General features: G+C 35.2%; 1 protein-coding gene and 1 non-coding gene across 2 annotated transcripts in view; one reads left to right on the top strand and one right to left on the bottom strand.

Annotated features, from left to right (window-relative positions):
* Positions 1–5,307: 5,307 nt before the first annotated feature.
* Positions 5,308–27,594, top strand: part of NBN (nibrin) — a 45,082-nt gene continuing 22,795 nt past the window's right edge. Inside the window, 8 exon segments of the mRNA XM_060127988.1 lie at positions 5,308–5,612; positions 6,847–6,977; positions 8,124–8,272; positions 8,727–8,886; positions 11,641–11,744; positions 19,994–20,111; positions 20,728–20,921; positions 26,071–26,168. Coding sequence (XP_059983971.1) covers positions 5,504–5,612; positions 6,847–6,977; positions 8,124–8,272; positions 8,727–8,886; positions 11,641–11,744; positions 19,994–20,111; positions 20,728–20,921; positions 26,071–26,168 — 1,063 coding nt within the window. The 5' untranslated portion in view covers positions 5,308–5,503.
* On the bottom strand, positions 12,973–13,045 carry TRNAE-UUC (transfer RNA glutamic acid (anticodon UUC)). Its single transcript has one exon. It is a non-coding gene; the product is annotated as a tRNA-Glu (tRNA).

Here is a 27,594-nt window from a genome sequence, read left to right as displayed (position 1 = left end):
TAATGCAGGGGCCATGGGTTCGATCCCTGGTTGGGGAACTAAGATCCCACACACTGTGAAGCATGGCCAAAAAATAAAAGAAGGCAAGAATGAGATGTAGGTATAGCTTTTAAAAGAAAAGAAGTTTGTCTTATGATGGGGATAGAGGCAGAGTAGGAACAGAAATTGCAGGGAAGTTCTTGCATCAATTTCCTCAGTAAGGTATGATACCATATTCTTAGAAGGGGGCTAGGAGATGATCAGATTTGAGGAGATTTGCGAAGCTGTGGAATAGCTCTTTAGGTTTATAGGGAATAAATTTTAAAAAAAAACAGGAAATGGGACTGATGAATAATGCTCTGTAGTTCAACTGATATTAGAGCTTATGAATTTGCATTCATTTCATGTTTTCAAAGATAGGCAGATTTTATCCAGAAGCTTCAGTCTAGAATGTTACTGTATGATTGACTCATGACTGAGGGGTTGTTAGGGTTCATAGAAAAGTGAGCTATAGAGCTGAAAGTGAGAGTTGAAAGCTCGGAGAGTAAAAGTTATTCTGAGAGCTATTCTCAGTACTGAGAGATGAGCTAAGAGTAAAAGTAGTTCAAGCTCAGATCCTGGTGTCTATCCTGCATATGATGGAGGATAGAAGGATACAGATAACCTGGGTAAAGTGGAGGGCTCAAGTGGCTGGATACCTGGAAGAAGCTAAACAGCAGGTGTAATGGGAGTGAACATATAAGAAAGCGAGAAGGCCAAGCAGCTCCAGTCAGAAAGTTGGATATTAAAGCTGGAGAAGATTCTGGTGATATAAAGAGCTAAAACTGACCATCAAAGGGGTAGTATGTTTGAAGCAGAAATGAAAGTCACAGGAGCTGAAAGTCAAAGAAATGTGAGCCTAGTTGGTAGAATATGTTGTCCAGCTGTGTCTTACAATTACTTGAGAATGATGGCAGGAGTTGGGATGGAGAAGAAAACTCTCACATAGATGGCAATGTCCTCAATGAATATGGGCAAATGACATGGACATACCTGCAGTTAGTAACAATAAAAGGGGTATAGAGGGTGGGTAGTCATATGAAATAATCCTGACCTAGAAGAGATTTTGCAAGGCAGGGAAGATGAATATCTTAAAATGGAAATGAAAGTTTAGGGGGAAATAGTAATTCTATTGGCCAATAAATATGGTGCATGTCAGTGGGAGAGGTATTGGAATGACTATCCTAGAACTCATGGAAGGAAGCTGTGACCTAGGGAGAGAGCCATGTTTCATTTAAGGCAAGATGTAGAGGGAATTTTCCATGAAGACTTTAAAGATCTAAGAGAGTTTGTTTATAACAGAACAGAGGTAAGAGGAGATGCCAGCAAACTACACGAAGCAAGGAGCATGGAACAATGAGCAGACCAATTTGCTACCAATCTTAAATTCTACCCGCATTGTGTCCCATCTTTTTAATATTTCTCAACTCTGATTAACAGACATATATTGTTGCCAAGCAACAGTTAAGTTTTCCTTAATCACTCTGAGACTACTCAATCTGTCCTTCTGGTAATCAGACATAAACAGGACAAAGTTATAGCAAAAGCCAGCTAGGGAAGGACTTGCTCTGAAAAGGGAAAAAGTGACTTTATAGTGATGGAGCTGCAGGACCTCACCAACATGTACCAGCAGGAACAAGAAGAGTGCTTATGAGACTGTATTCTGAAATTGCTAAACAGGGAGCAGATGGAAAATAAATTTGCACAAGGGAGAGTTTATTGATTTGGCAGCACTCTCCAGGGAGAGAGGATTTAATACTATCAAGGACCCTAGGAAATATGACTATCATTCTTCCATGATGGCTCTTAGAAGCTTGAAGAAAGTGGTGGCCCACACGAAGAGAAGTAGAAATGGAAGAATTGTCATGGCAGATGGAAGATGTAAGGAGCAAAATGCTCAGAGAAGTAGGCATGCCAGTATTCCAATACAGATGCTCTATTTATCAAAGTGACTAGGAATTCTCTGGTGAGAGGGGCACCAGCATCACTGAGAAGCTCAGTGGTGGCTCTCCTCGTAGGTCATGGGGAGTGATAAAAGATGTTGTTACAGAACTGGGTTCACATATAAACAACAAGGCTAACAGAATCCTGAAACAGTAGAAGCCAGGTGGCAGCACTTCACCATCAGAAAGGTACCACTAAACGTATCCAAATGAGTGGCAAAATAGGAGTGACAGTCAGAGATCCTGACCTCTGAAGATGATTAATAGAATACGGCATCCCTAGGGGGAAAGATAGAGGTTAGCTAACAAGGGCATGCTCAATCTATACAATGACAAGAAATCAAGGATGGGTGACATAAGGCTGAGAGCAGCCGTCTCAATAAAAAGTCAGTCTCTTACCCAGTTTTCTAACTTGAGCCAGTTTACCAATCCAGAACCCATTTACTGAAGGAGAGGCAGGATTGCCAGGAGGAAGCACCCTGTAACACTTTGGTGAGAATATATGGTAATGATTTCCCCGTCCATGCCCACCCCACCCTCAGTCCTTCCTCAAAAGGACCTATGGCCATTCCCTCGGGAAACCATACACTGAGGAAGAGGGAATGCTCAAACATTTTGAGGATTGTTGGACACAATCATTATTGACACCCAGGAACACAAAGAATTATTATGGCCCGCAGTTAGAGGTAGATAGGAGCCAGATAATAAATGAAATTTTTGCCCAGGTGTGGAAGAAGTACATCCACTGAGCACAGGGACCTATCTGGTGGTCATTTCCACAGTTCCCAAATATATAATTGAAAAGGACATATTTGGTAGTTAGTAAAGCACCCACATTAGTACAGTTCTTTGGCCTACGGAATAAGAGCTATCAAAGCGGGAAAGGCCAATGGGGAGCCTCCGAAATTGCACAGGCAAGATAGTAAATAAAAAACAATATAGAAATTCCCAGTTGTGATATACAACATGACTATAAGCTAATAATACTGTTTTGTATATTTGAAAGTTTGTGTGTGTGTGAAGTATGGGGTCAGTCTTCATTTCTTTTGTAGTGTTAACTAATAACCCTAGGACCATTTACTGAAAAAGGAAGAACTTTCTTCCATTGATCTGTAATATCACTTTTGAAAAATCAAATTACATATGCAGATCAACATGGTTGACCTAACATGGGTTAGGTCTATTTTGACACAGTTGCCTATTTTTTATCCTCGTGTCAACAGAACACTGACAATATAACTTTATAAATACATCCTGATACTTGGTAGTTGTAAGCACTCCAGCTTTATTCTTCTTCAAAATTTCCTTGGCTATTCTCAGCCTTTGCATTTCCATATAGATTTAAAAAACTGCTTATCAATTTCCACTCAAAAAATTGGGACTTTTTAAATTCATTTTTCATTGTATAGAAAGATCAATTTTGTGAGAAATGGCATCTTAATCCACGAACATGGTATACTATACTGAATTTATTTAGAACTTATTTTCATTTCTGTCAGTAGTTTTTTGCAGTCAATAATGTTTTGTGTCACATCTTTTGATAGATTTCTTATAAGGTATTTGATGACTGTTGGTGCTACTATAATTAGCTATTTAAATGTCACATTCTATTTATTTTCTGGAATAAAGGTATACAACTGAATTTTTTAGACATTGTGTTCAGTGACCTTATTAAATATACTTTTCAGTTCTTTTAGATTTTCAATGTACATGATCATGTTATTTGTGAATAATGACTGTTATTTCTTCCTTTCCAATCCATATGCCTTTTCTTTTTCCCTTTTACATTGCTTAGAACATCCGAAACCATGTTTAAAATAAATGGTAAGAGCAAATATGTCCTTATTTCATTCCTGATGTCAGGGGGAAACATGAAATAATTTACCTTAAGTATAATGTAAGCAGCAGTTATTTGGTAGATGCCTTTTATCTGATCAAGAATGTTCCCTTCATTCCAATTTTGCTGAGAATAAATGGATGAATGTGGAATTTTATCAAAGGATTTTACTGCAGCTACCAAGATGATCATTATTTTGCTCCCTTTTTCCTGTTATTCTGGTGAATTACATTTATTTTTTTCCCCCGGTTAACACCCACCCTTCTATTTCTGGAATAAGCCCCACTTAGTCATGATTATCCTTTTTACATACCACCTGATTCAATTCACTAATTTTGTGTATAAGATTTTTGCATCTATGTTCATAACAGAGCCTTTCATAAACCAGCCTTTTGAAGTGACATCTTTCTTCCTTCTCATTTCAGAATGCTTTTGAAAACCAAAAATTATGTGAATTATTACACATCAAAAGTGTACTCTAGGGTGTTTACTTTGTAGTGTGTAGACTGTAGGATGGATTAGTGCAGGAGGTGGATGGTGAAGGATTAGGAAGCTACTATAGCATTAAGAGAAGAGCTTGCACCAGCTTGGTACAAGTAGAAATGGAAAGGACGGATAGACTCCCCAGTACTTAGCTACTGATTAGATGAAAGTGCAACATTATGAAACAGAGAAATTAGGAGAACTTTATCTGAGCTTGGAGAAGAGTAAAAATAATTGGAGTGAAATACTTATCTTCACCATAATTATCACAATCATTAGGATCCATACGAAGGAATGACCGCAATTTAAGCAATTGCAAATGCATGGAAATACGTAACTGGTCACTACGTTAATATCTTTAATTAGAAAGTTTCCTTACGTTGCTTTGAAGCTGATTTTTAAAATCATTTCCATTCACAATCAGAAAAAAAATCGATAATCTTGTATTCATTGAACACCTTAAAATGGGATCCTTTTAAGACAGCACATTTCAATACACATTGCGCTATTCCTTCCCTAACCACAGGGTGGCGACTAGGCGCCAACGCCGCACTTCTGTCTATCCCTCCGCTTCTTAGGCAGGTGTGGCTTCCAGGAGCGCGCACGTCCCGGAGTCTGCGCCAATCGCAGGCGCTGCGGCCGCGCACGTCGGTCAGCCGCGGTTACGCTGTCGCGCATCGGCCAGACCCTAGTGTTCCAGGCCATGTGGAAGTTGCTCCCAGCTGCGGGCCCTGCCCGAGGTAAGGGCGGTAGGGAGATGTCCGGGGACCGATTTCCCGGGAGCAGATGCGGTGGGCAGAGGGTTTGCGGATGGTTACTTTCGGACTGTTCTCGCCCTGGGAGACTGCGAAAGCTGGTGCGAAAGCCGCGCATTTGTTGTGTGGGGACTGCGTAGTATTTCTCGGCGGGTGCGCAGTGCTTGCGAACCAGGCTTTGGTCTGACGGGGGGAGGAGGCATGCGACACTGGGCCGTTTAGTGACCGCCGGGTCCTTTCCTCCCGGTCTACCGCCAAGTTCTCCGTGGTTGGGACCAACTCCTCTGGCGGGACTAGCTCTGACCTGGGCTTAAATGGTCTTCCGGATTGAGTCTTGGCCGGGTATATGTTACGACATCTAGCGTTTTAAGCTTTTGAGGAAACATCCAGAATAAGTTAACAGTCTGGAAGACTCTATGACTCTGTCTTGAGCGCATTGTGAGGAGCCACGGAGATGACTTGTGTAAATGGCAACTACAGGAAAGCATAATTTTGGTTTTGTTTCGGAGCCTTTTACCGTTTTGTCATCACAACAACTGAAAAAATTTTTTTCTGCATTTCTAGCAGCGGAAAATGGTAATTGCATGTAAATTGGTTGCCTAATATATGTAAGCACTTATTAGTTGATAGATAAGCAGTTGTAGCCTATGATTGGCCTTGCCCTCCGGAAGTTTACATTATGAGTGAAGAAAAGATCTACGTAGAGGCTAAATGGACTGACAGTGTAAGGAAGTATGGAGAGGGCAAACTAATGGTAAGGAAAATAAATACTGTAATAATACTGTAGATACTAAAAAGTATAGAGACTCAAAGATCAAGTTTCACTGTGGACTTGGAGCATTGTGAGGTGTAACACAGTAGGAACAGTTTCCAGAAACAGTTGTAGCCTGTGTCTGGCTCTTTGAGTTCCTTTAAGGAGGCAGCAGAAGAAAAATACCCCTAGTGCCAGTGGGTGGCATTCTTAACTTTTGGGGGATCTTGAACTCTTTTCGGAATCAGATGGAGGCTATGGGGTTCCATCCTTCTAAGAAAAATGTAGGGAAACCAACACAAAAGATTTTTGTTGAAAGAGTCCACTCTAGGTTAAGAATCTGATTAATAAAATATAATCCAGGTCTCGTCAAGGTTTACCTGGACTCCTTTCTACTTGTCTAGTTTATTTGCCCTAATCACTCTACCACTCCAGTGGTACCAGACTAAACTTTACAAGTCTTCAACGTACATGCTGTTCTTCCAACAATTTGTGATTTCCAAATTTTTTTAAAACTAATAACCTTTTCACGTTCTAAAAGCTACCTTTAACATAAAAAAAAAAAATCCCCAAATTATGCACTGGTCTGGACTTTTCTTGCATTGATCTATATTTTTTACTCTTGATCCAATACCATACTTTTTAACTGCTTTCACTTTGGCATATTTTACCACCTGGTAGAGGAAGTTCCCAAAATATTTACATTTTTCTGGACAGTTTTTCACATTATATTTTCCTGATGGAATTTTGAATTCGCTTATCAAGCTCCAAACATAGTGTTGTGATTTTATTTGGTAGTGCATTAAATTATAAGTTAATTTGGGCAAGCATTGACAAAATTGTTTTCCTGTTAGAAAAATGGTAGAGCTTTCTATCTATTTAGATTTGCCTCCTTCAGTGAGGCTTTACTGGAAAACACAAGTTTGATTTATGTAAAGTTGATTATTAGCCTTTAAATAGCAAAATAAAAATGTTTAAATATTTGCCATATGTATATCTTAAATACATGTTTATGTATGTGTGTACCTGTTAATTTACTTTTTAAAAAAATTCTCTTAGAACCATACAGACTTTTGGCTGGTGTTGAGTACATTGTTGGAAGGAAAAACTGTGGCATTCTAATTGAAGATGATCAATCAATCAGCCGAAATCATGCTGTGTTAACTGCTAACTTTTCTGTAACTAACCTGGTAAGTTACTAATTTTATTTCACTAGCTGACAGTAAGAGGATTGAAATCACAAAAGTTTACCTTGGTGTATATGTAAGAGTTTGGGAGACTTTTTATAAAGCTGTTAGTTTTCTTTAAATGTTAACAAAATTAAGGACGTTTGGGCAGTGGTACTGGTGATATTTGTTTATTTAAGATTTGAAGTTTCTGTTTCAGTATTTTACTATTTGTTTTAGTGATTTAGACTCAGGGGAAGTAGAACATATTTCTATTTATTTACTTGAACATTTATTGAGTGCTTACTGTGTGTCAGTCACTGTGCCAAAGCCTGGGAATAGAACAGTGAATAGACCATCGTGACTCCTGCTTTAATGAGTTAATGCAGCCATATGAACACTGGTGTTTCCTGTATATCTTAGGTTTTCACAAGGGAAATTGATTGCTTTACTAGGGAAAACAGCTGTTGTATATGCCCCACAGCTCCTTTGAATGGCTTTGAGTTTGTTTTGGTGTGTTGGTTGTTTTAATAATAAAGGTAGATTGTAAAAGTAATATAAATATATACAAATAGCTGTGCTCATGGTAATGCTGGTGGTAATTAAGGAAAAAAGCCATTATTTTGAGCAAAGACTGCATGTTGGCAAATACTGGATCTGTTCAGTAATATTTAGGTTTTGTGTCTGTATTCTTTTAGGTATAGAAAAACATTGTTGAAAATACTAAAGAAAAAAAATTGTTACTGCAAGTCAGACACTCTAGCCTTTTTGCATTGGACTGATTTTTACTATGTGATTTTGATAATTTAAAAAAAAACAAAAACCTTAGGAATGAAGCTGTCATGTTATACATGAAACAGACTGTACAAAAGCAAACAATTCTCAAATTATGAGGGGTCAGGAAAATCTCCCCTGACTTACAAAAATAAAGAAAATGTATGTTCTAAGAGGAGTGATTCTGGAATTGACATTTTTCTCTTAATTGCTAGTTGAGTGATCATTCTTTGCTTGCAACCAAAACAATAACTCTATTGCCTACTGTGTTGGGAGGTTAGCCACCTATCACCTATTCCAGAAGTTATCAACCTTTTGTTTTGAAACCTTTCCCCTTAGGAATAGTATTTACTGAGCAGTAAGAGACTTTAAATTATGTATTGATTTTTTTTTCAGAGTCAAACAGATGAAATCCCTATATTGACAATAAAAGATAATTCTAAGTATGGTACCTTTGTTAATGAGGAAAAAATGCAGAATGGCCTTTCCCGAATTTTGAAGACAGGGGATAGAGTTACCTTTGGAGTGTTTGAAAGTAAATTTAGGTAAGAATTTTTAAATTGATATTAAAATGGACAGCTTTATTTTGTACCAGTCAGATTCTAAAGGAAAAGGATATTTATGGATAATGAATTGGGACCAGTCTATTTAGTTCCTACTTAGGACAGTGGTGAACTTTTCACCACACGTGGTTAGTGCATTTTATTAATCATAGATAGTGAAAAGAGTGAATGAGAGTTTGAGTGGGCCCTAAGAACCTTGATGGGAGCTACTTTTGTTTGATTCTGCATAGGTCAAAGTATAATGTTAAACTTTGATCACTGTTTTTTTCTTAATTGCGACTTAAGACTTAGGAAGTGATAATTTCATAAGTTAGAAAGTTTAGTAATTTAATAAAAATTAAAATAACAGCATATGATGTGAGCTTAAAGTTTAAAGTACCATAAGTTGCCATCTCTATAACTATGATAACTTTGTGTAACTTATTCTCATTTACAGAGTAGAGTATGAACCTTTGGTTGCGTGCTCTTCTTGTTTAGATGTCTCTGGGAAAACTGCTTTAAGTCAAGCTGTATTGCAACTTGGAGGACTTACTGTAAACAATTGGACAGAGGAATGTACTCACCTTGTCATGACATCAGTTAAAGTTACCATTAAAGTAAGTTGAATGCCTTGTTATTATGTTAAAGTAAGTTCTCTGAATTTAAGTTTATTCCTTTACCCACTATACACGGATGTTTTAATAGTCACTTGCTTTAAAACTATCAGAACTGTTAGTTGTAGATGTATATATGCCAATGAATCCCATATCTACCGTATAGGCTAGAATGGGGCAAGCAAAAGCACATTAAATTATATTTCAGATATTGATTTAGCATTTAAATGATTTATATTATCCTTTCACCAAGAAGTTATTACGGCCTATAGTTTGTGTTTTCAGTCTAAAAGCAAAGCAATTAGAGATCAACTGCCAATCTTCAAAGTTAGCAGCTCATGTCTTTCCTTCCTCCAGTCTCTGATACCATCTCATATTTTCATGCTCTTTTCTTTAGTTCTTATTTGGCTTTAGACTCTAATCACAAAGACTTTACGTTCTTACAATATTACCTTAATGTATTGTCACAATCTAGAGATATGTAGATATATGTTATTTGTCAAAGCAGTGATATATTTTGGGATGTTTCAGACTTTGCATCATCTTCAGATTTGGTTAATCCAAAACTAATTGAAGAATGATTTTGGGAGGTGATTCGTCTCCTTCAGCAGGTTGACTATAGATATGTGAGATTGTTTTAGGTTAATATCTATAGTGAAAAGCAACAGTAGATTCCTTTATTCAATGATACAAAAATCCTTTAATATATAATTAATTAAATTAGAATATGTGTCTTCTACCTAAATAGGTGTCATAGAGAAAGGCTTGCTGTTCAAATTGAACCTCATGTTAAACTTGGATCAAAAATTGTTTCATCTTTGTAAGTTTATGAAATTGATTTATAAATTCAACAGTGATTAACCTCCTGAATAGTAATTTATGCTAATAAACCCAAATAATAGATTCATAATTCAAAATGTCCATTTATTAGTTTATAGTAGGGATGTATCTTTATAGTGACCAGAATATTTACATGTAGACTCCAACATGGTCCCCTTGAAGATACCAAGGTACCTGAGAAATGGAATAGGTAATCATGCCATTGCTTGGTGGGTATGAAATAAGAGCAAAGGCAGTTAAATTGTCTTGAAAGATACTTTACTGAGTCTGTGACAGACCTGGAAACTAGGATCCATTTACCATAGTACACAGTATTCCAGTGACTAGGATGCTAATGGCCACCCAGTCCCTGGATATTAGAGAGTACTGTATATATACCAACAAAGGCTTGCAGAGCAATACTCCTTTTTCAATATTTATGATCAATCGTGTGCAAAAAATATTTGTCATTATATTATTTTTTTAGTAAATTTTCCAAAAATACAGGTTAGTTTATGTTTTTAAAATTGTTGAATGTTAGAACCAAAAGGTAACCTAAAGAGCATTCAGTTCAGTTTTTATTTTCTGAAGAGGAAACTGAGGCATGGAGCAATTGAATCCTTTGCCCAGGATCACATGTATTGGAGTTTACTCAGTCCAGTGTTGAATTGCACATTACTGCTTCATGCAAGAAGTCAATTATTTCATTCATATTTGAGGTTCATAACTTTCAGATTTCATTCTTGAGAGATACCCTAAATTGCTTGCTCACATTTAGGTAATTTCCCATGTTTATTAGAAGCATTCTTACCAATTCTTTAGTTGTATTATTTCCTGGAATTATGCTGAATCTTATTTTCATTGCCAGTGATGGTATATTTTAATCTGTCTCAAATTTTGTGGATACATCTTATTTGAGGCTTATAGTTTAATTCACTTGCTAGTTGAAGTTTCTTCCCCCACTCCATCTGTATATACTTATTTTCAGCTTTTGTCCAACACTAAAGAGTTATTCCTTTATTTACTTTCTTAAAAAGACTTTATTCCATAATTAAAATCAGTTTGAAAGGCAATTAAGGTGAAAGAACTCTCTCATGTTTATCTCTTGTTACTGTCTTCTCTAGGGCAGACATTACATTTCCTTAATTCTAAGATGTACATTTTAATGTTTTTAAAATGGTATACATTTTTAAATTGACTTGTATTTTATGTTATGTTGTTCTGCCCTCCCCAGGCAGTTTTTAAATTAATATTGTAATTGGTAACTTCTTTTTTTTCACCTTTAATAATGATTGTTTATTGTTTATTGCTACTTGCCTGTATGTTACATTTATTTGTTATTTCAACAGTCTTATTGCTATTTTAGCATATAGGCCTTTGCTTTGCAGGATTCTGACTTACATGAGTTGTAGTTACCACAGTTTGTTTATTTTTAATTTTTATTTTATATTGGAGTATAGCTGATTAACAACCTTGTTAGTTTCAGGTGTACAGCAAAGTGATTCAGTTATACATACACATGTATATGTGTATGTATAACTGAAGAAAAGAATTTTTCAAATTTCAAATTTTTCAAATTCTTTTCCCATTTAGGTTATTACAGAATATCAAGCAGAGTCCCCTGTGCTATACAGTAGGTCCTCATTGGTTATCTATTTTAAATATAGCATTGTGTATATGTCAATCCCAAACTCCCAATCTGTCCCCCCCTGTATTGTAATTGGTAGCTTCTAATAATCAAGTGATTATACAGGGATTTTTATACTAAAACTAGGCAGTGACCAGTACTGACTTCTGTTTTATAGATTGTGTCTCCTTTATAAATTTAGAGAGACAGGAGGAAAAACAGAATAGAACAGCCTCTTTGTAGTCTATAACTTACATCTTTAAAAAAACTAGGGTATGAGTATATGTATTCACATGTTTTCTTCTTTTTAGACAATATGTGCACTCATTTGTGGGCGTCCGATTGTAAAACCAGAATATTTTACTGAATTTCTTAAAACAGTTCAGTCCAAGAAACAGCCTCCAGAAATTGAAAGGTATATTGCTTATTTTAAATATAATAAAATATGACATACAAAATATGATAGCACTGGTTTTATTTAGGTTAATTCCCTCTTTATTGACTATTTCAGGATGTAATGTTACAGTTCAGTATTATTAATGAAGTTTTCTTGTTAGTATGTGAAGAAAGTTTCCCAGTTCTTTGTTGATTGTTCTTATCTCTGTGAAGCACATGTTACATATGTGCCAATATTAAAAGGAAAATATTGAAGGACAGTAATAGCATAGAGGTGAAATCAGTAGAGCACACATGCCAATGCTGGGCATCATGCATGCAGGACACCAGGAATTGTGTGGTGCAGCATCCCTGTTGTGGAGCCTCAGAGTCCTGGGCCAGAATATTAACAGCGCTGTGGCCTTGGGAACTGAGCTGATTTCTTCTAAGTGTCAGTTACCTCCTTTGAAAAATGAGACTAATACCTGTCCTGCTGAGTGTCTAAGTATTCAGTATTATTAGTATTAGTATAAGTATTATTTATCTTAACTAGTGGCATACATGAAGTCTGAGCATATTGCCTGGCATCATAATAGGTGCTTATTAAAAGAAGTGTAGCTAATTGCAATATCTGGGAAGATTCATAGTAGCTTGATTATTTAATTTTTTGGATGCTCTGCTAAATTTGTGAACCACCAGACTAAAGGATCTATCCACTGTATGTATTGTATTAGTAATGTTTGCAGTAATATAAGCTATGGTTGAGGAGGAAGATATTTGTGATTTTTCTTTTTAGATTGCATGGTTAAAATACTGGTGACTGTAAAACGGTGGATGTTTTTAGTCAACATAAGAACATGCTTGCTTAAAATGTATGTCAGTAGCTTATAGTCTATATGGCATAATAGATTTGAGGAAGTTTTAAAAATCTAAAATTCTATGCAAATTAAGTATTTTATTACCCAATTTAAGTTAAGTATTACCTATTCAAGCTAAGTATTTTATTACCAATTTAAAAATATTACTAGCTATTATAAGCTAATTTGCCCAGTACATATATTTTTAGGAACTATTTATACCTGATAATATGTATTTGCTTTTAAAAGTAACTGAATATCAGATTTTTCTCTTTGTTTTTCATTTTCATTTGGGAGGTTTCTTGTATTTTATAATCTGGTTAACAGAAAATATGCTTTCCTCTGGAAAGAGATCTTCAGATTTTATTTTATTTATTTTTTGGCCACACCAAGTGGCTTGTGGGATCTGAGTTCCCTGACCAGGGATTGAACCTGGGCCCTTGGCAGTGAAAATGCAGAGTCCTAACCACTGGACCACCAGGGAATTCTCGAGATTTTAAAATAGATGATTCTTAACCTTTTTTGAGTCCTAGACCCGCTGTGAGAAAATGAAAGCACTGGTCTCTCCTCTAGAAACTTCACTTACTACCAACTTACATAGTATTTCAACAGAATTACATTTTTCCCTGAAGCCTATTTATGACCCTCCCTAGAAAAGTTGATAAATCCTATAAATAATGACTCTTGTTACAGATAATAAACCATTGTTAATTCTAGATTACTTAAGAGTGGAGGGGTCTGATTTTTTACTACTGGTGATATGTTTTATGGTCTTAGAGTTTTTAGAATTAGTCATTGATTCTTGCTTATTTGTTCAGATTCTCAGGTGTATTTAACCTTGGTTTTTTGGTTTTTTGTTGTTTTTACTTTAGGTTAGGCATAGTTTTTTTCTGGCTTCAATTTGCGATTGTATTAACTTAGATGACTATAATAAAACATCCCTACTCTAAGATTGTTCACTAACTCCTAATTCAGTGTTAACCAGGAAAGACTATTACATTAGTTCATGTTTGATGATGGCAACTGATAATCAAGTTTTTAATACTATTTTAAAATACGTAGTTTTTTGCCTAAATAGATTGCTATACTTATTGGGATCCATTTTGATATGTTTGTTGAAGACTAATTTGACTCCATACTCAATTAAATGATTAAATTTAAGATATTAAATAGTAGTAGGATGGGTTATAAAAGGGATATGAGATAAATTGTGGTGGCTCTTCTATTACATAACTACCTGTTCTTTTAGTTCTGTAAAAGCATTATCACTAGTCCTGAATTTAAATTAGGAGGCATACTATATTTTTACCTAACAAAATGTGTAGTCCTTTTTGGTACAGTTATGTCTGCATCTTTGCACTGTTAACACGAAACAGAGTAAGTGAAGGGTTAAGATAGAGTACCTGATGTGGTTTGTGATACCTAATTTTCCTATACTGTTATCAAAGTACCAATGTAGATGAAGTCATTTTTAGATTACATTTAAAAGAAGTATTTAATTTTGATACTCTGTGCTCTAATAAAGAAGTTCATTAAAATATTATATATGTCTGAATGTTAAAAAAAAAGATCCTCAAGAGAAAAAGGGAGTTTCCCTTTCTCAGTTTATTTTAAACAACAAGCAGCATTGTTTTCAGAAAACACTGTTGGGAGAGAGAGTCCTTACATCATACAAAACTTGCTGGTTATGCCAAGAATGAAAGGCCCTGACTACCCTATACCCAGGCCATTTCTCAGGGTTATGTTTGCAGTGAGAAACCTGGAGGGATGAGGTAATATCTCCTTCCCAGGACAGAGAGCAGGCCTGCTTATAGCTTGTTATAAAATGGGTGGATTCCCAAGTTCAGTGTAACACTACCCATGGTATATACCTCTCCTGTAACACAACCCATGGTATGTACCTTCTGTGTCATCCCCAGGGGACTTGGCATGGAAGGAGACCTGCTGCAAACACACTGAGGCTTGCTGCTTGCTTTGTCTCTGACCCAGGAGTCTTGTGTCTTCTGCCAGCATCCATGAAAGAGGAATAGGTTAACTTATTAGCTTGTAATAAAATCTCAGACCCAAGAGACACATTAGCATGAAACAATCTTGGTAAATGAAAGTTTAGGAAGCTTATAGAGTTGACCTTAAATAATCAATTAAAATTTAAAGCAAAGAAATTTAACACACACTAGAGATTTTTTTCCTGGAGATACAAGCTCAGATTTACAAGGTGTGGATGCCAATGTAATTCAAACCTTTTGGAGATCACCAAAAAAAATCATGAAATCATGAACAGGTACCTTTGGTACTAATGAAATAAACAGCTATCCAGATGTTGGACAAAGAAATATTGTGGCTTGGAATAGTTTCCATGGCCAGAATTATACATGAATTCAGAAAAATTCTGTATTTGGAAAATCTTGGGACAGAAGTGAAAATGATGTGCTCTGAGTTAGATGAAATTTATTGAACATCATGTGAAGAATTTATATAAAGTTATAAAATGTACATAGGAAAAAGTCAATATTTCTAGATTAATATTTTATAGAATTTGTGAATAATATGTACCAGTTACTACATAATAAAGCATAATTATTTTATTTGTAGCTCTTGAAGTTTCTGTGTAAGTATGCCAAAAAATGTTTTAATTTTTTCATTATAGAAGTTAGAGGTCACTTTATATTTCTGGTATTCTTGTATTCAGGCAGTGTGCCTCTAACCTAGGTCTCTGCCAAGTTAATTTACTGTTTTCCAATTTTATTACTAGCTGTCAAATCACTATAGCCTCAGTGATGCTTTAAAACTTCTAGAATGTAATTTTTCAGAAATATTGACTTTTTAATGATGTTTTCTTCACATTTATCACTAGTCTCTCCTTTCTTGTTTTCATCCTTAATACTACTAAAGAGAGAAAGATTTTTCTGCGTATATGAAGTTCCAGAACATGGTCTATTATTTGTCACTGTATTATATATATCATATATGTATATATATATCATATATATATATATCATATATATGTATATGTATGTATGACTCCAACATTTGATTCGATTCTTGATAATATGGTGGGTTTTTTTCCTTTCGAGATCAGTCTTATTGAGTATTGGGGCTCAAATTTACCAATATTTTTAAAAGAAAACCAAAATACATTTTTCTAGTCCCAGAATTTTAATACTCACATTTGTATTGAGGGATGTTTTTACTTTCTGTCTACTTCTAATTTATTAGGTGAAATTTTTATTTCTGTTTTATACTGCCGGTTTATTAAATATTTATTGAACCAGGCAAGATAGACCTGAGGATATAATGATGAGCCAAAAAGCATTACAGTTTCTGCCATCTTGGCACTTAGTAGAGGAACCAAATATCAAAGAATCACACAAATAAAAGTTAGAACTCTGGAAAGCTAATTGCATATCATTCTCATGGAATGTGACTTGGTATAACAAATGTTCACTCTTCATTGAACTAAACTGTAGTTAACTGTTATCTGTTATCTGTGGCAAAATTAAGAATGACAATGTGAAAAACACAAAGCTGCAGATAATTTTAAAATGCTATTTTAGTCATTAGAAAGCAGTAGGAATCTCACATTTACTCAGTCATATGTATGTATTAAACATTTACATTCTATTTTTGTCTGAGACTGGCCCAATAATCTAGTGTTGTTACATTACTATGTAGACTAATTTGTAAACACCCATTTGTATATATATGAAGCCTTTTACACTAAAAGAAGTATAAGCTACGGAAAAATTTTCTTGAAAGGGATGTAAGGTGTTTGATGAAGAGATATTAAAATTTTGCCTATTTATGAATTAGAATGCCTGTTAATTTTTTAGTGCTACCTATTTTCTCATTGTAGATTTAATTAATAGTTAAAATAGTTTCCACTATTTTCTGTATGTGTTTAAAAGTAGAATAAACAGAATTTTAAAGTCAGTTATTTAGAAAACTGCAATAACTCCCCGGGTTTGCATTCCATCCTACCAACTAAATCTGCTCTTACCTGCAGATAACTCAGTCATTTGACATTGCAGATTCTAGGAATCACTACTTTAATCTAGCAGATTAAAACACATGCATTTGTGGTTTAGTCAGTTATAAAAGTTTTTTTTAATTAATAAAATTTTAGTCATGACAGCTTACTGTATGAGATAATGTATGTTTCCAAGGAGAAATCTGGGGGGGTGGGAGGAGGGAAATGTAAGGAAATTAATTCTGAAATGCTGGATGGTGACTCTTATGACCAAAACATTTTTGTCATATTGGATGTTGCTCTCTGTGGATAGTTAACTCTAGTGACTGTCCAGATTCCCCCCCATCCTACATTGTCCCCTCATCATCACCATTATGCTTTAGTAATTTTTTAAAAATCTTTTTTAAAGACTTAATTTTTAGAGCAGTTTTAGGTTCACAGCAAAATGGAGAGGAAAGTACAGGTTTCCTGTATTCCCACTGCTCCCACACATGCATAGCCTACCCCATTATTGATATCCCCCACCAGAGTAGCACATTTATTACAATCGATGAGCCTACATTGACACATCATAATCACCCAAAGTCCATAGTTTACATTAGGATTCAGTCTTTGTATTGTACATTCTTTGGGTTTGAACAAATGTAGAATGACATATATCCATCATTATAGTATCATATGGAGTATTTTCACTGTCTAAAAACCCTCTGTACTCTACCTATTCATCCCTCCACTTCCCCAACTCCCAGCAACCACTGATGTTTTACTGTCTTCATAGCTCTGCCTTTTCCAGAATGTCATATAGTTGGAATCATACAATATGTAGCCTTTCCACATTGGCCTTTTTCACTTAGTAATATGCATTTAAGTTTCCTCCATGTCTTCTCATGGCTTGATAGCTCATTTCTTTTTAGCACTGAATAATATTCCGTGTTTGAATGTACCACAGTTAATTTATTCATTAACTACTGAAGGACATCTTGGTTGCTCCCAAGTTATGGCATGAGTTCATCTCCTCTGGGTAAATCCCAAGAAGCATGACTGCTGGATCATATGGTTAAGAATGTGTTTAGTTTTGTGGGAAAGTGCCAAAGTGTCCTCTAAAGTGGCTGTACCATTTTGCATTCCCACCAGCAATGAATAAAAGTACCTGTTCTTCTACATCTTCACCAGCATTTGGTGGTATCAGTGTTCTAGATTTTAGCCATTCTAGTAGGTGTGTAGTGGTATCTCTTTGTTTTAATTTGCATTTCCTTGATGATATATAATATTGAGCAACTTTTCATATGCTTATTTGCTCTCTCTATTTCTTGGGAGAGGTATCTATTAAAGTCTTTGGCCCTTTTTAAAAATCAGGTTGTTTGTGTTCTTGTTGAATTTTAAGAGTTCTTTGTATATTTTTTATAACAGTCAGATGTGTCTTTTGCAAGTGTTTTCTCCTGGTCTGTGGTTTGTCTTCTCATTCTCTTGATGTTATCTTTTACAGAGTGGAAATTTTTAATTTTAATGAAGTCTAGCTTATCATTTATTTATTTCATGGATGAAGCCATTGGTGTTATATTTAAAGAGTCATCTCCATATCCAAGGTCATCTAGATTTTCTCCTGTGTTATCTTGCAGGAGTTTTATAGTTTTGCATTTTATGTTTAGGTCTGTGATCCATTTTGAGTTAATTTTTGTGAAGAGTGTAAGATCTGGGTCTAGATTCATTTTTTTTGCATGTGAATGTCCAGTTCCATCACCAATTGTTGAAAAGACTAAGCTCCATTGTACTGCCTTTGCTCTGTTGTAAAAGATCAGAATTGATTCTATGTGAGTTTATTTCTGGGCTCTTCATTCTCCTCCACTGATCTATTTGTCTATCTTTTTGCCAGTACCATGCTTTTTTTTTTTAATTAAAAATTTTTTTTAATTTTTAAAATTTTTTGGCTGCGTTGGGTCTTTGTTGCTGTGAGCAGGCTTTCTCTAGTTGCGGCGAATAGGGGCTACTCTTCGTTGCGGTGTGAGGGCTTCTCATTGCAGTGGCTTCTCTTGTTGCGGAGCACGGGCTCTAGGCACGCGGGCTTCAGTAGTCGTGGCATGTGGGCTCAGTAGTTGTGGCGCACGGGCTTAGTTGTTCCGTGGCATGTGAGATCTTCCTGGACCAGGGCTCGAACCCATGTCCCCTGCGTTGGTAGGCGGATTCTTTTTTTTTTTAATATTTTATTTATTTATTTATTTTAATTTATTTATTTTTGGCTGCTTTGGGTCTTCGTTGCTGTGCGCGGGCTTTCTCTAGTTGCAGCGAGCGAGGGCTACTCTTCGTTGCCGTGTGCGGGCTTCTCATCACGGTGGCTTCTCTTGTTGCGGAGCACGAGCTGTAGGCACGCGGGCCTCAGTAGTTTTGGCGCATGGGCTTAGTTGCTCTGCGGCATGTGGGATCTTCCCGGACCAAGGCTCAAATCTGTGTCCCCTGCAATGGCAGGGAGATTCTTAACCACTGCGCCACCAGGGAAGTCCCACACTCTCTTGATTACTGCCGCTTTACATTAAGTCTTGGATTCTGTAGTGTTAGTACTCCAACCTCGTTCTTCTTCCTTAATATTGTGTTGGCTGTTCTGGGTCTTTTGCCTCTCCATGTAAACTTTAGAATGTTTGTTAACATTCACAAAATAACTTGCTGGGAGTTACTGGGATTGTGTTTAATCTATAGATGAAGTTGGGAAGAACTGACATGTTGACAATATCGAGCCTTTCTATCCATGAACATTAATAATTTTTACTAGAAGGTAGAGAGAAACTAAAAGTCTGCTCAGTTATGAATAGCTGTAACAAAAGATCTGATTATATAGAAAGTTGAAACTATGAACTGAATTATATGTTGATTTTACTTCTCTATTTTCTTCTTTTCCCTAATCTCTATGGATGATTAAGATGTGTTTATAGTGTTACATTAAAGAGCTAAAAGATTGTGTTTTTAAATCTTTGGGAATTTTATTTAAACTCACAAAATGTAGGTTTTAAAATTCCCTGAGCTTCTCCAAAGAGATTTGTAACAAAACACTTATAGTAGTAGTTCATAGAATTACAGTATGAACATTATTACTAATACTTACTGGTTCCTAAGCAAGCACAGCATGCTAATAGAATTTGATCTTTAGTGGATGATGTTTCAACCATTTGGTTTTGGGTTTTTTTTTTGGTTTGTTTTTACTTCTTTAAAAAACTTTTTAATTACTTTTTCTCTCTTAACTATTTGTAATTTACGTAAGTTGTTTGATTCATATATATTTAATTGTATCTCATTATGAGTCCTTAAGTCCCAGATAAAACTCTTAATTTTTTAATAATATAATGGTATTATGCAAATTAAGCCTTTCTAGTGTCTAGATTGCCATTCCATTTAAAAATCTAATGTTATACATTAGATTATACATACATACAGTGTAGTGTATAATTAGAATGTACTTTATTTTATTTTTTATAGTTTTTACCCACCTATTGATGAACCAGTTATTGGAAGTAAAAATATTGATCTGTCAGAACGACAGGAAAGAAAACAAATCTTCAAAGGGAAAACATTTGTCTTTCTAAATGCCAAACAGGTAATGTTATAAGCTAAATTTTTGTAAAGAAAATGTTATAAACTAGGATAAATTATTACTGTTGTCAATAGTTGTTAATACACTTCCTTTTGAGATTTTGTGTAGAAGTGTGAAGTGAAATAAAAAACTGCCCAGGCACCAGAACTTGCCCAGCGTTCATGTATATGACTATGGCATTTCTTAATATCTCTTAATTGGCTTATTAATTAAGTTTATATAAATGCGTACAGGGAGGAGACCAAAAACTTTGGTTTAAGTTCTAACTTGTTCGGTTAGTAAGCAGCTGTTGAATGTCTTCTGTGTGCTGAAATGACAGTTCCAGGAGTTAATTTTGCAAGTGGAAAAATCATGCAGGTAAGCCCACAGTTACAGTGCTGTGTGAAGAGGAGCTGTAGATGATGTAAGGATTCCAGGGCTGCAGTGGTACCTGGTGAACTAGGGATTTTCTCAGAGTGGAAGCTCAGATTGTCCTCTCAGGAAGTATTATAAAATCAATTTTTCTTCAATTCTGCTTATATTTTATTTCCCAAATCAAATTCTTATAATTTTAAGAATGTATTCAAGACATTAATTATGGCTATTTCATTACTTTTTTTCTTTTTCTTTCCATTTTTAGCATAAAAAATTAAGTGCAGCAGTTGTATTTGGAGGAGGAGATGCTAGGTTGATAACAGAAGACAATGAAGAAGAAGATAGTTTCTTTTCAGCTCCTGGAACTTGTGTTGTTGATGTAGGAATAACAGACTCACAGACCTTAATTCCTGACTCTCAGAAAAAACGGATTCATTCAATTATGGATATACTCCAGAGGTACAGAATTATCTTTATTAGTTAAAAAAAAGGGCAGGTAGGTGATTTTATAGGTAACTTTTTTTGCACTCCACATAATAATGTAAAGGTATATACAAGAATTATTGTAAAGATTTTATTGTGTATGGTACTTGGAAATTTATTGACTTAGTATGCTAGAAATAGAATATATTTATCCATGTCAGTTTTATCTCAATATTTATTTTCTGCTGCTTTTTTGTTACTTTAATAGAATTTGCAGAATATACCTCTCTTAATAAAGCAGTATTTGTTTTTCTCTAGAATATGTAGTTGAGAAAGTTAAAACTCAAATGTAAAATTGTTCTGAAATAGCCTCAAGCTGGAATGTATTTTTCCTTTGTTTATTACCCATCGAAAATTTGTATAAAAATTAGGCTATTATGGCTATATAGGCTGTTATGGGAAAGCAGGAAAAAAAGTATCAAGTATCCTAGAATAGTGTTTGTAGTGTGGAGGGGCGGCAGTTTGAAAGCACTAAAGCAAGGATTTTTTTCCTGGACTCTTTACTGGTGTTAATAATCTTAGCATTTTTGAAGCACAAAGTAAAAAAATCAGCCTTGGCAGTCCGTTGACTGAATTTCTATTCACCTAGTAAAAAATAGTTAGGGCTGGGACTTCGCTGATGGTCCAGTGGCTAAGACTCCACGCTCCCAATGCAGGGGGCCTGGGTTCGATCCCTGTTGAGGGAACTAGATCCCACATGTTGCAACTAAAAGACCCTGCATGCTGCAACTAAAGATCCTGCATGCTGCGACTAGAAGATCCTGCACACCACAACTAAGACCCAGCATGGCAAAATAAATAAATAAATATTTTTAAAAAATAGTTAGGGCCTAGGGTATTTATATGTCTAAAAAGTCCATAAAATAAGCTCTCCACAGTATTCATTTTTCCTGACCCAGGAGTCTTTCCGACCATGAAGACTGCTTTTTTTTAAAATGGGTTTGCCAAAGTAAAAAGTAAAATTTCAGTCATGTATCCCATAAATATTTTGCTTAATGGAGATGTGTTAACTGCTGTGAAAAAGAAAATATTTGTGTAACAAAAATACCATCTTACTACTACAACCAAAATATACTGTGATTCTATTGTGTTTTAGGCACTGGGAATATAATGGTTAACAAGATAGCTATGGACCCTGCCACCACTGGAGCTTACTGTCTAGAGGAAAAGACAGATAAAGACAAGTAAACAGATAATTACAAATGTGTATAAGAAAGCAGAATAACAGGGCAGAGGGGAGAAGTTTATTTTAAATAGAGAAGGCTTCTTTCAGGCAGTATTTTACTTATGACCAGTTTACCAGTCTTTAAAAGCCATGCTGAACAATAGCAATAATAGCTTACTTACATAATACTATATACTGTAGCAGGTCCTGTTCTAAGAGTTCTACATATATTAAGGCATTTAATCCTCATACAATCATGTGTATTTTTACTGTTATGTTCCCCGTTGTGCAGAGAGGGCAAAAGGGGATTTGAGTAGAACACAGGGAGCGAGCAGAGGAGCCAGGATGTGAATACATGCAGTCTGGTTCCAGAGTCCATGCTCTTTACCATTACATCTTGCTGCCTTGCTGGAGTGGAGGTTGCTCAGAGGCTGGTGGCTTGATCATGAGATGACATTTTGTTCTGTACTCTCTGGATCCTGTTTCAATTTGGTCATAGAGAGAGGACAATTTTACAGTTTGAGAAAGACTATCACTTAAAATAACACCTGTCCATTTAGTCCAAGCCATTGATAGCAGTTGAAGGTACAGTTATATCAAACCAGTAAAGTCAGCTATTGACTGAATTTCAGACAATAGGGCAACACTGGGATGGGTTAGTGCCATGGTGCTATTGATCAGTTGTCAGAAGTGGGTATAGGATATCAGTGATTAAAATTAAATATCTCTGAAAAAGATTAGAAGTCTAGGGGAACAATATAACCCTGATTTTTGTTCTTGCTGAGATATTTTCCCAATGTCTTAGCCCATATTTGGGAACTCTTCCTGTTACTAATTTAATTATTTTCTCTTTATCCTCTCCTCCTTTGCCTTATCCTCTTCTCACCTGTTCCACAGCTTTGCATAAAATTGAATGAATCATAATCTTTGGATCATGATACACCGTCATCACTGAACTATAAATAATACACATTCATTTTGTTCACTAATTATTTAGTTAGTTATTTTAAATAAATTTTTATTATTGTAAACTGCTACTGAGATTATCTTTGTATGTTTCCTATTGGTACTTGTGCAGGATTTTCTTTGGGATATATTACTACATTACTAGGGTTAGAACACTCAACAGTATCAAACTGTTTTCCGCTTTATACTCCCACCCACAGTATATAAGAGATTAAGTTAGATGCACGTCATTTTCAATACTCGGTATTTTCAGACTATCATTTTTGCCAATTTAATGGATATATAATCATATCTTGTGATTTTGATTTGTATTTCCCTGATCACCAGTGATGGTTAATGTTTCTTCAAAAGTTTATTAGATGTTAATTTTTCCATCTTTGTGAAATACATGTCTCTTGCCCAGTTTTCTATTGGGATAATTGTATTCTTTTTTTGTTTTAAATACAGATTTCCCCAGTTTTATGTGTTCTTGTGTGTGTAGTGTATGTGTGTGTATTTAGTTCTATATAATTTTATTACATGTGTAGGTTCATGTATTCACCATAGTTAAGATACAGAACAGTTCCATCACCACAAGAATCCCTTGTGTTGTTCTTTTATAACCACACACCCCTCCCTACCTCCCCCTCCATGTCCCTAAACTTTGGCAACCACTAATTTCTTCTTCATTTCTAAAATTTATTATTTAGAAAATGATATATAAATGAAATCATACAGCATGTAACCTTTTAGAATTTTTATTTTCACTCACCATAATTCCTCAGAGATTCATCTAGGTTTTGTGTATCGGTAGTTCATCCTTTTTTTATTGCTGAGTAGTATTTCATGGTATGGATAACCATGGTATGGATATTGTCTCTTTAATTACATTTTCTAGTTTACTGTTGATGTATAGAAATTCAGCTGACATTGATATTAATCTCATATCCCACCACCTCGTTGGACTCCCCTTTTATTTCTAATACTTTATAGTCTTTTTTTATATAAACCATATCATCTATAAATAATATTTCTCTCCTCCTTTTTAATCCTTTTTGCCTCTGGTACTGCTCTCTCTCTTTTATTCTCTTGGTTTTGGACCAACTGGGACATCCAAAGCTGTTGGATAGAAGTGGTGATAGTAGCCACCACATTTATCTCACTATTGACTTTAAAAGTAATGCTTCCAGTATTTCCCCATTTAAGATGATGTATGTCTTATAACATCATTATTAAATGTGTATTTTGTTTTACATAGCCAATCTTTTATAACTAATTTTCATGATATGACGTATGTATAGTTTCAAAAGTATTAGTAGGGTAGTAAAATACCAATTTTGAATTGCCTGAAATACAAGTAGGTGTATGTGATCACTTGATGATAATACTTTTTAAAATCTTTTTTTGTGTGTTATTATAAATTCACTTAGAGTTCAAGTCTAAGTTAAACTAATACATATAAAACAATGAATGTTAAGCATTTGAAAAATAACTTTTAGACTACTACAGCCACTTAAAATACATATACATATGTATATTTTACGTATTCTGTAGTATGGATATACTATGGTTTGTTGAGTCATCCATCCATTGAAGGACATCTGCATTTTTCCAGCTTTTGTTACAAATAAAGCTGATATGAACATTCATATACAGGTTTCTTTGTGAACATAAGTGTTTATTTCTCTGGAATAAACTCCCAAGAGTGCAGTTTCTGGATTATATGGTAATTGCATATTTGTGTGCCTTTTTTTTTAATTTGTAGGAGTTTTTTATATATTCTTGGCATTAATCCTTTTTTCACTTGTATGTGATTACATAAAAGATTGCAGAATCTGTTACCACTTTGTAAATTAACTTTTTATTGTGTTGATGAATGAAAGCCCTTAATTTTAATATCCTAAAAATTAACAATCTTTCATAGTCAGTGCTTTTTGTATAAGAAATCTTTTTCTACTCATAGATCAAAAAGATATTCACCTATATTTTTTACTAATTTTTACTAGTATTTTGATATTTTGTTTTTGAAATTTATTTTTGATCTATCTGGAATTGATTCTGTTTTATACCAAGGGACCTTACATGCATGGGAATGTTTTTGGCCGTCTTTTCCATTGAGCAATATGTCTCTTAAACTAATACCACGTTTACTACATTGTCTTAATTACTATAACAGTTTAAGTCCTCATATCTAGTAGGACAAATATTTTCTTTCTGCTCTTCTTCAGAAGCATCCTGGCTATTCTTGGCTTTTTATTTTTCCATATACATTTTAGAATCATCTTTTTAAAAACTTAACAAAAAAACAAATGTTAAGCATTTGAAAATGACTTGTTAAGCTACTACAACCACTTAAAATATCTCTACAATAAGTATTAAAAGGAGTTTTAAAGCTCTTAAAATTTGAGGTTTAGTTTCTATGTAGCATTATTAAGTTATATTAAATTATGTTTTATAAAATCAGTCATTATTCACATTACAGAATAACAGAAGATAGGTTCACCATAAGATTCCTTTAATAAGAAGATTCATTAATACATGTAAATTTGGTAAAATGATTTGATTTACTAACATACGTATAGATGTAGCTTATTTATAGTTCTTTGTACTTTTCTCCCTCCTTATCCTTCTCCCCTCTTTTTCTCTCTTTTAAGTTTTATCTTAGGATTCTAGTAACCATAGATTTGCTTTAAAAAATCTTTTTTATTGCTTCATCTGGGTATTACTATTATTCTGAAAATTACAGAGTTTTAGAACTGGAAGGATCTGTATCCTTTACTCTAGACCTTTGTTTTACAGATGAAATAATTGAATTACTAAAAGGTGGTGAACTTGCCCAATGTAACATTGCTCCAGTGAATAAGCTAGTACTATAGGTATTTGCAGTTCTCTCTGTACCATAAAATAGTGATGTCACTTTGCGGGAGGGTGGAAGATAGATTCAGTTTGACATCATCTTAATAAAAGTTGTTAGTTTTAATATATCATCATACTTAAACTATTTTATTCTAACAGGCAAGGTCTTAGACCTATTCCTGAAGCAGAAATTGGATTGGCAGTTATTTTCATTACTACAGAGAATTACTGTGATCCTCAGGGCCAGCCCAGTACAGGTAATTAAAATACTATTTTATTGATTCTTTGGCAACTTTATTTTATAAATTGCTGATTGGCTGTATCTCCATTATTTTTTTAAATATTTATTTATTTATTTGGCTGCATCGGGTCTTAGTTGTGGCACGCAGGATCTTTGTTGCAGCACGCGGGCTTCTCTCTAGTTGTAACGTATGGGCTCTAGAGCGCACGGGCTTTGTTGCCCCGCAGCATGTGGGATCTTAGTTCCCCAACCAGGTATCGAACCCACGTCCCCTGCATTGGAAGGCAGATTCTTAACTACTGGACCACGAAGGAAGTCCCTGTATGTATGTACTATACTTGACACAGGTGACCATCTTCACTGTCTTTTAAAAGCCATATGTTTATCTGTTCATTTATTCATTCGATAAGTATTTGTGGCTGCCAAGTACTAGGCACAGTTGTAAGTACTGAAGATACAGTGGTGAATAAAGTAAACAAGATACTTGTTACTGTGAACTTTATATTCTAAAAGTCAGGATTCAGACAGTTAACAAGCAAACAAACACATTTGATAAGTTCTGTTAAGGACAAGTACAAAGAGAAAGCTAAAACAAGATGATGTGATAGTGACTGGGAGTAGGCTATTTTAGATTGGTAGTCAGGGACAGTCTCACTTAAGATGTCGTATTTGAGCCTCACACGTCCTGAATGATGAGAAAAGGCAGCCATGGGAGGATATGGATAGCAGAATTCCAGGTAGAAGGAACAGATCACAATCGTGTCTGCGTGGAGAATGGATTCCAGGGGTCCAAAATGGAAGTGGGGATATGAGTAGAAGCTTTTGTGGAGGTCCAGGTGAGAGAGAGCCTGGTGCCTTGGACCATGGTGGTAGTAGTAGAGATGCAGAAAAGCAAATAAATTCAGGCCAAATTTTGGAACTAGACCCAGCACATCGTGCCCGTGGAGGATTTAGAAACAACTCCTAATCTTTTGGCATGAGTAGCTGGTTGGGTGGTGATGCCATTTTACAGAGATGAAGAATACATATTATAATTATCTCAGTGTTGACTATCACAAAAGCCAGTTTACTCAGGGCAGCTATTACCCCTTGGTTTGTTTTTTGTTTTTTGTTTTTTTGGTACACGGGCCTCTCCCGTTGCGGAGCACAGGCTCCGGACGCGCAGGCTCAGCGGCCATGGCTCACGGGCCCAGCCGCTCCACGGCATGTGGGATCTTCCCAGATCGGGGCACGAACCTATGTCCCCGGCATCGGCAGGCGGACTCTCAACCACTGCGCCACCAGTAATTACCTGTACTGGGCTGGCCCTGAGGAAGCCCTACCCCTTGGTTTTTTAAAACTCATTCCCCTACTTTTCTTGATAAGGTGATGTTGCCATCAAGAAGATGGTTCGTTTATTCTTTTCTTCTCGCTTCTTTACCTTAGATATTTTTACGTTTATT

This window comes from Lagenorhynchus albirostris, chromosome 17 (genome assembly GCF_949774975.1).
Source record: "Lagenorhynchus albirostris chromosome 17, mLagAlb1.1, whole genome shotgun sequence".
Taxonomy (NCBI): Eukaryota; Metazoa; Chordata; class Mammalia; order Artiodactyla; family Delphinidae; genus Lagenorhynchus; species Lagenorhynchus albirostris.
Note: the sequence above shows the minus strand (reverse complement) of the source record. Positions and strands in the feature narration are given on the sequence as shown.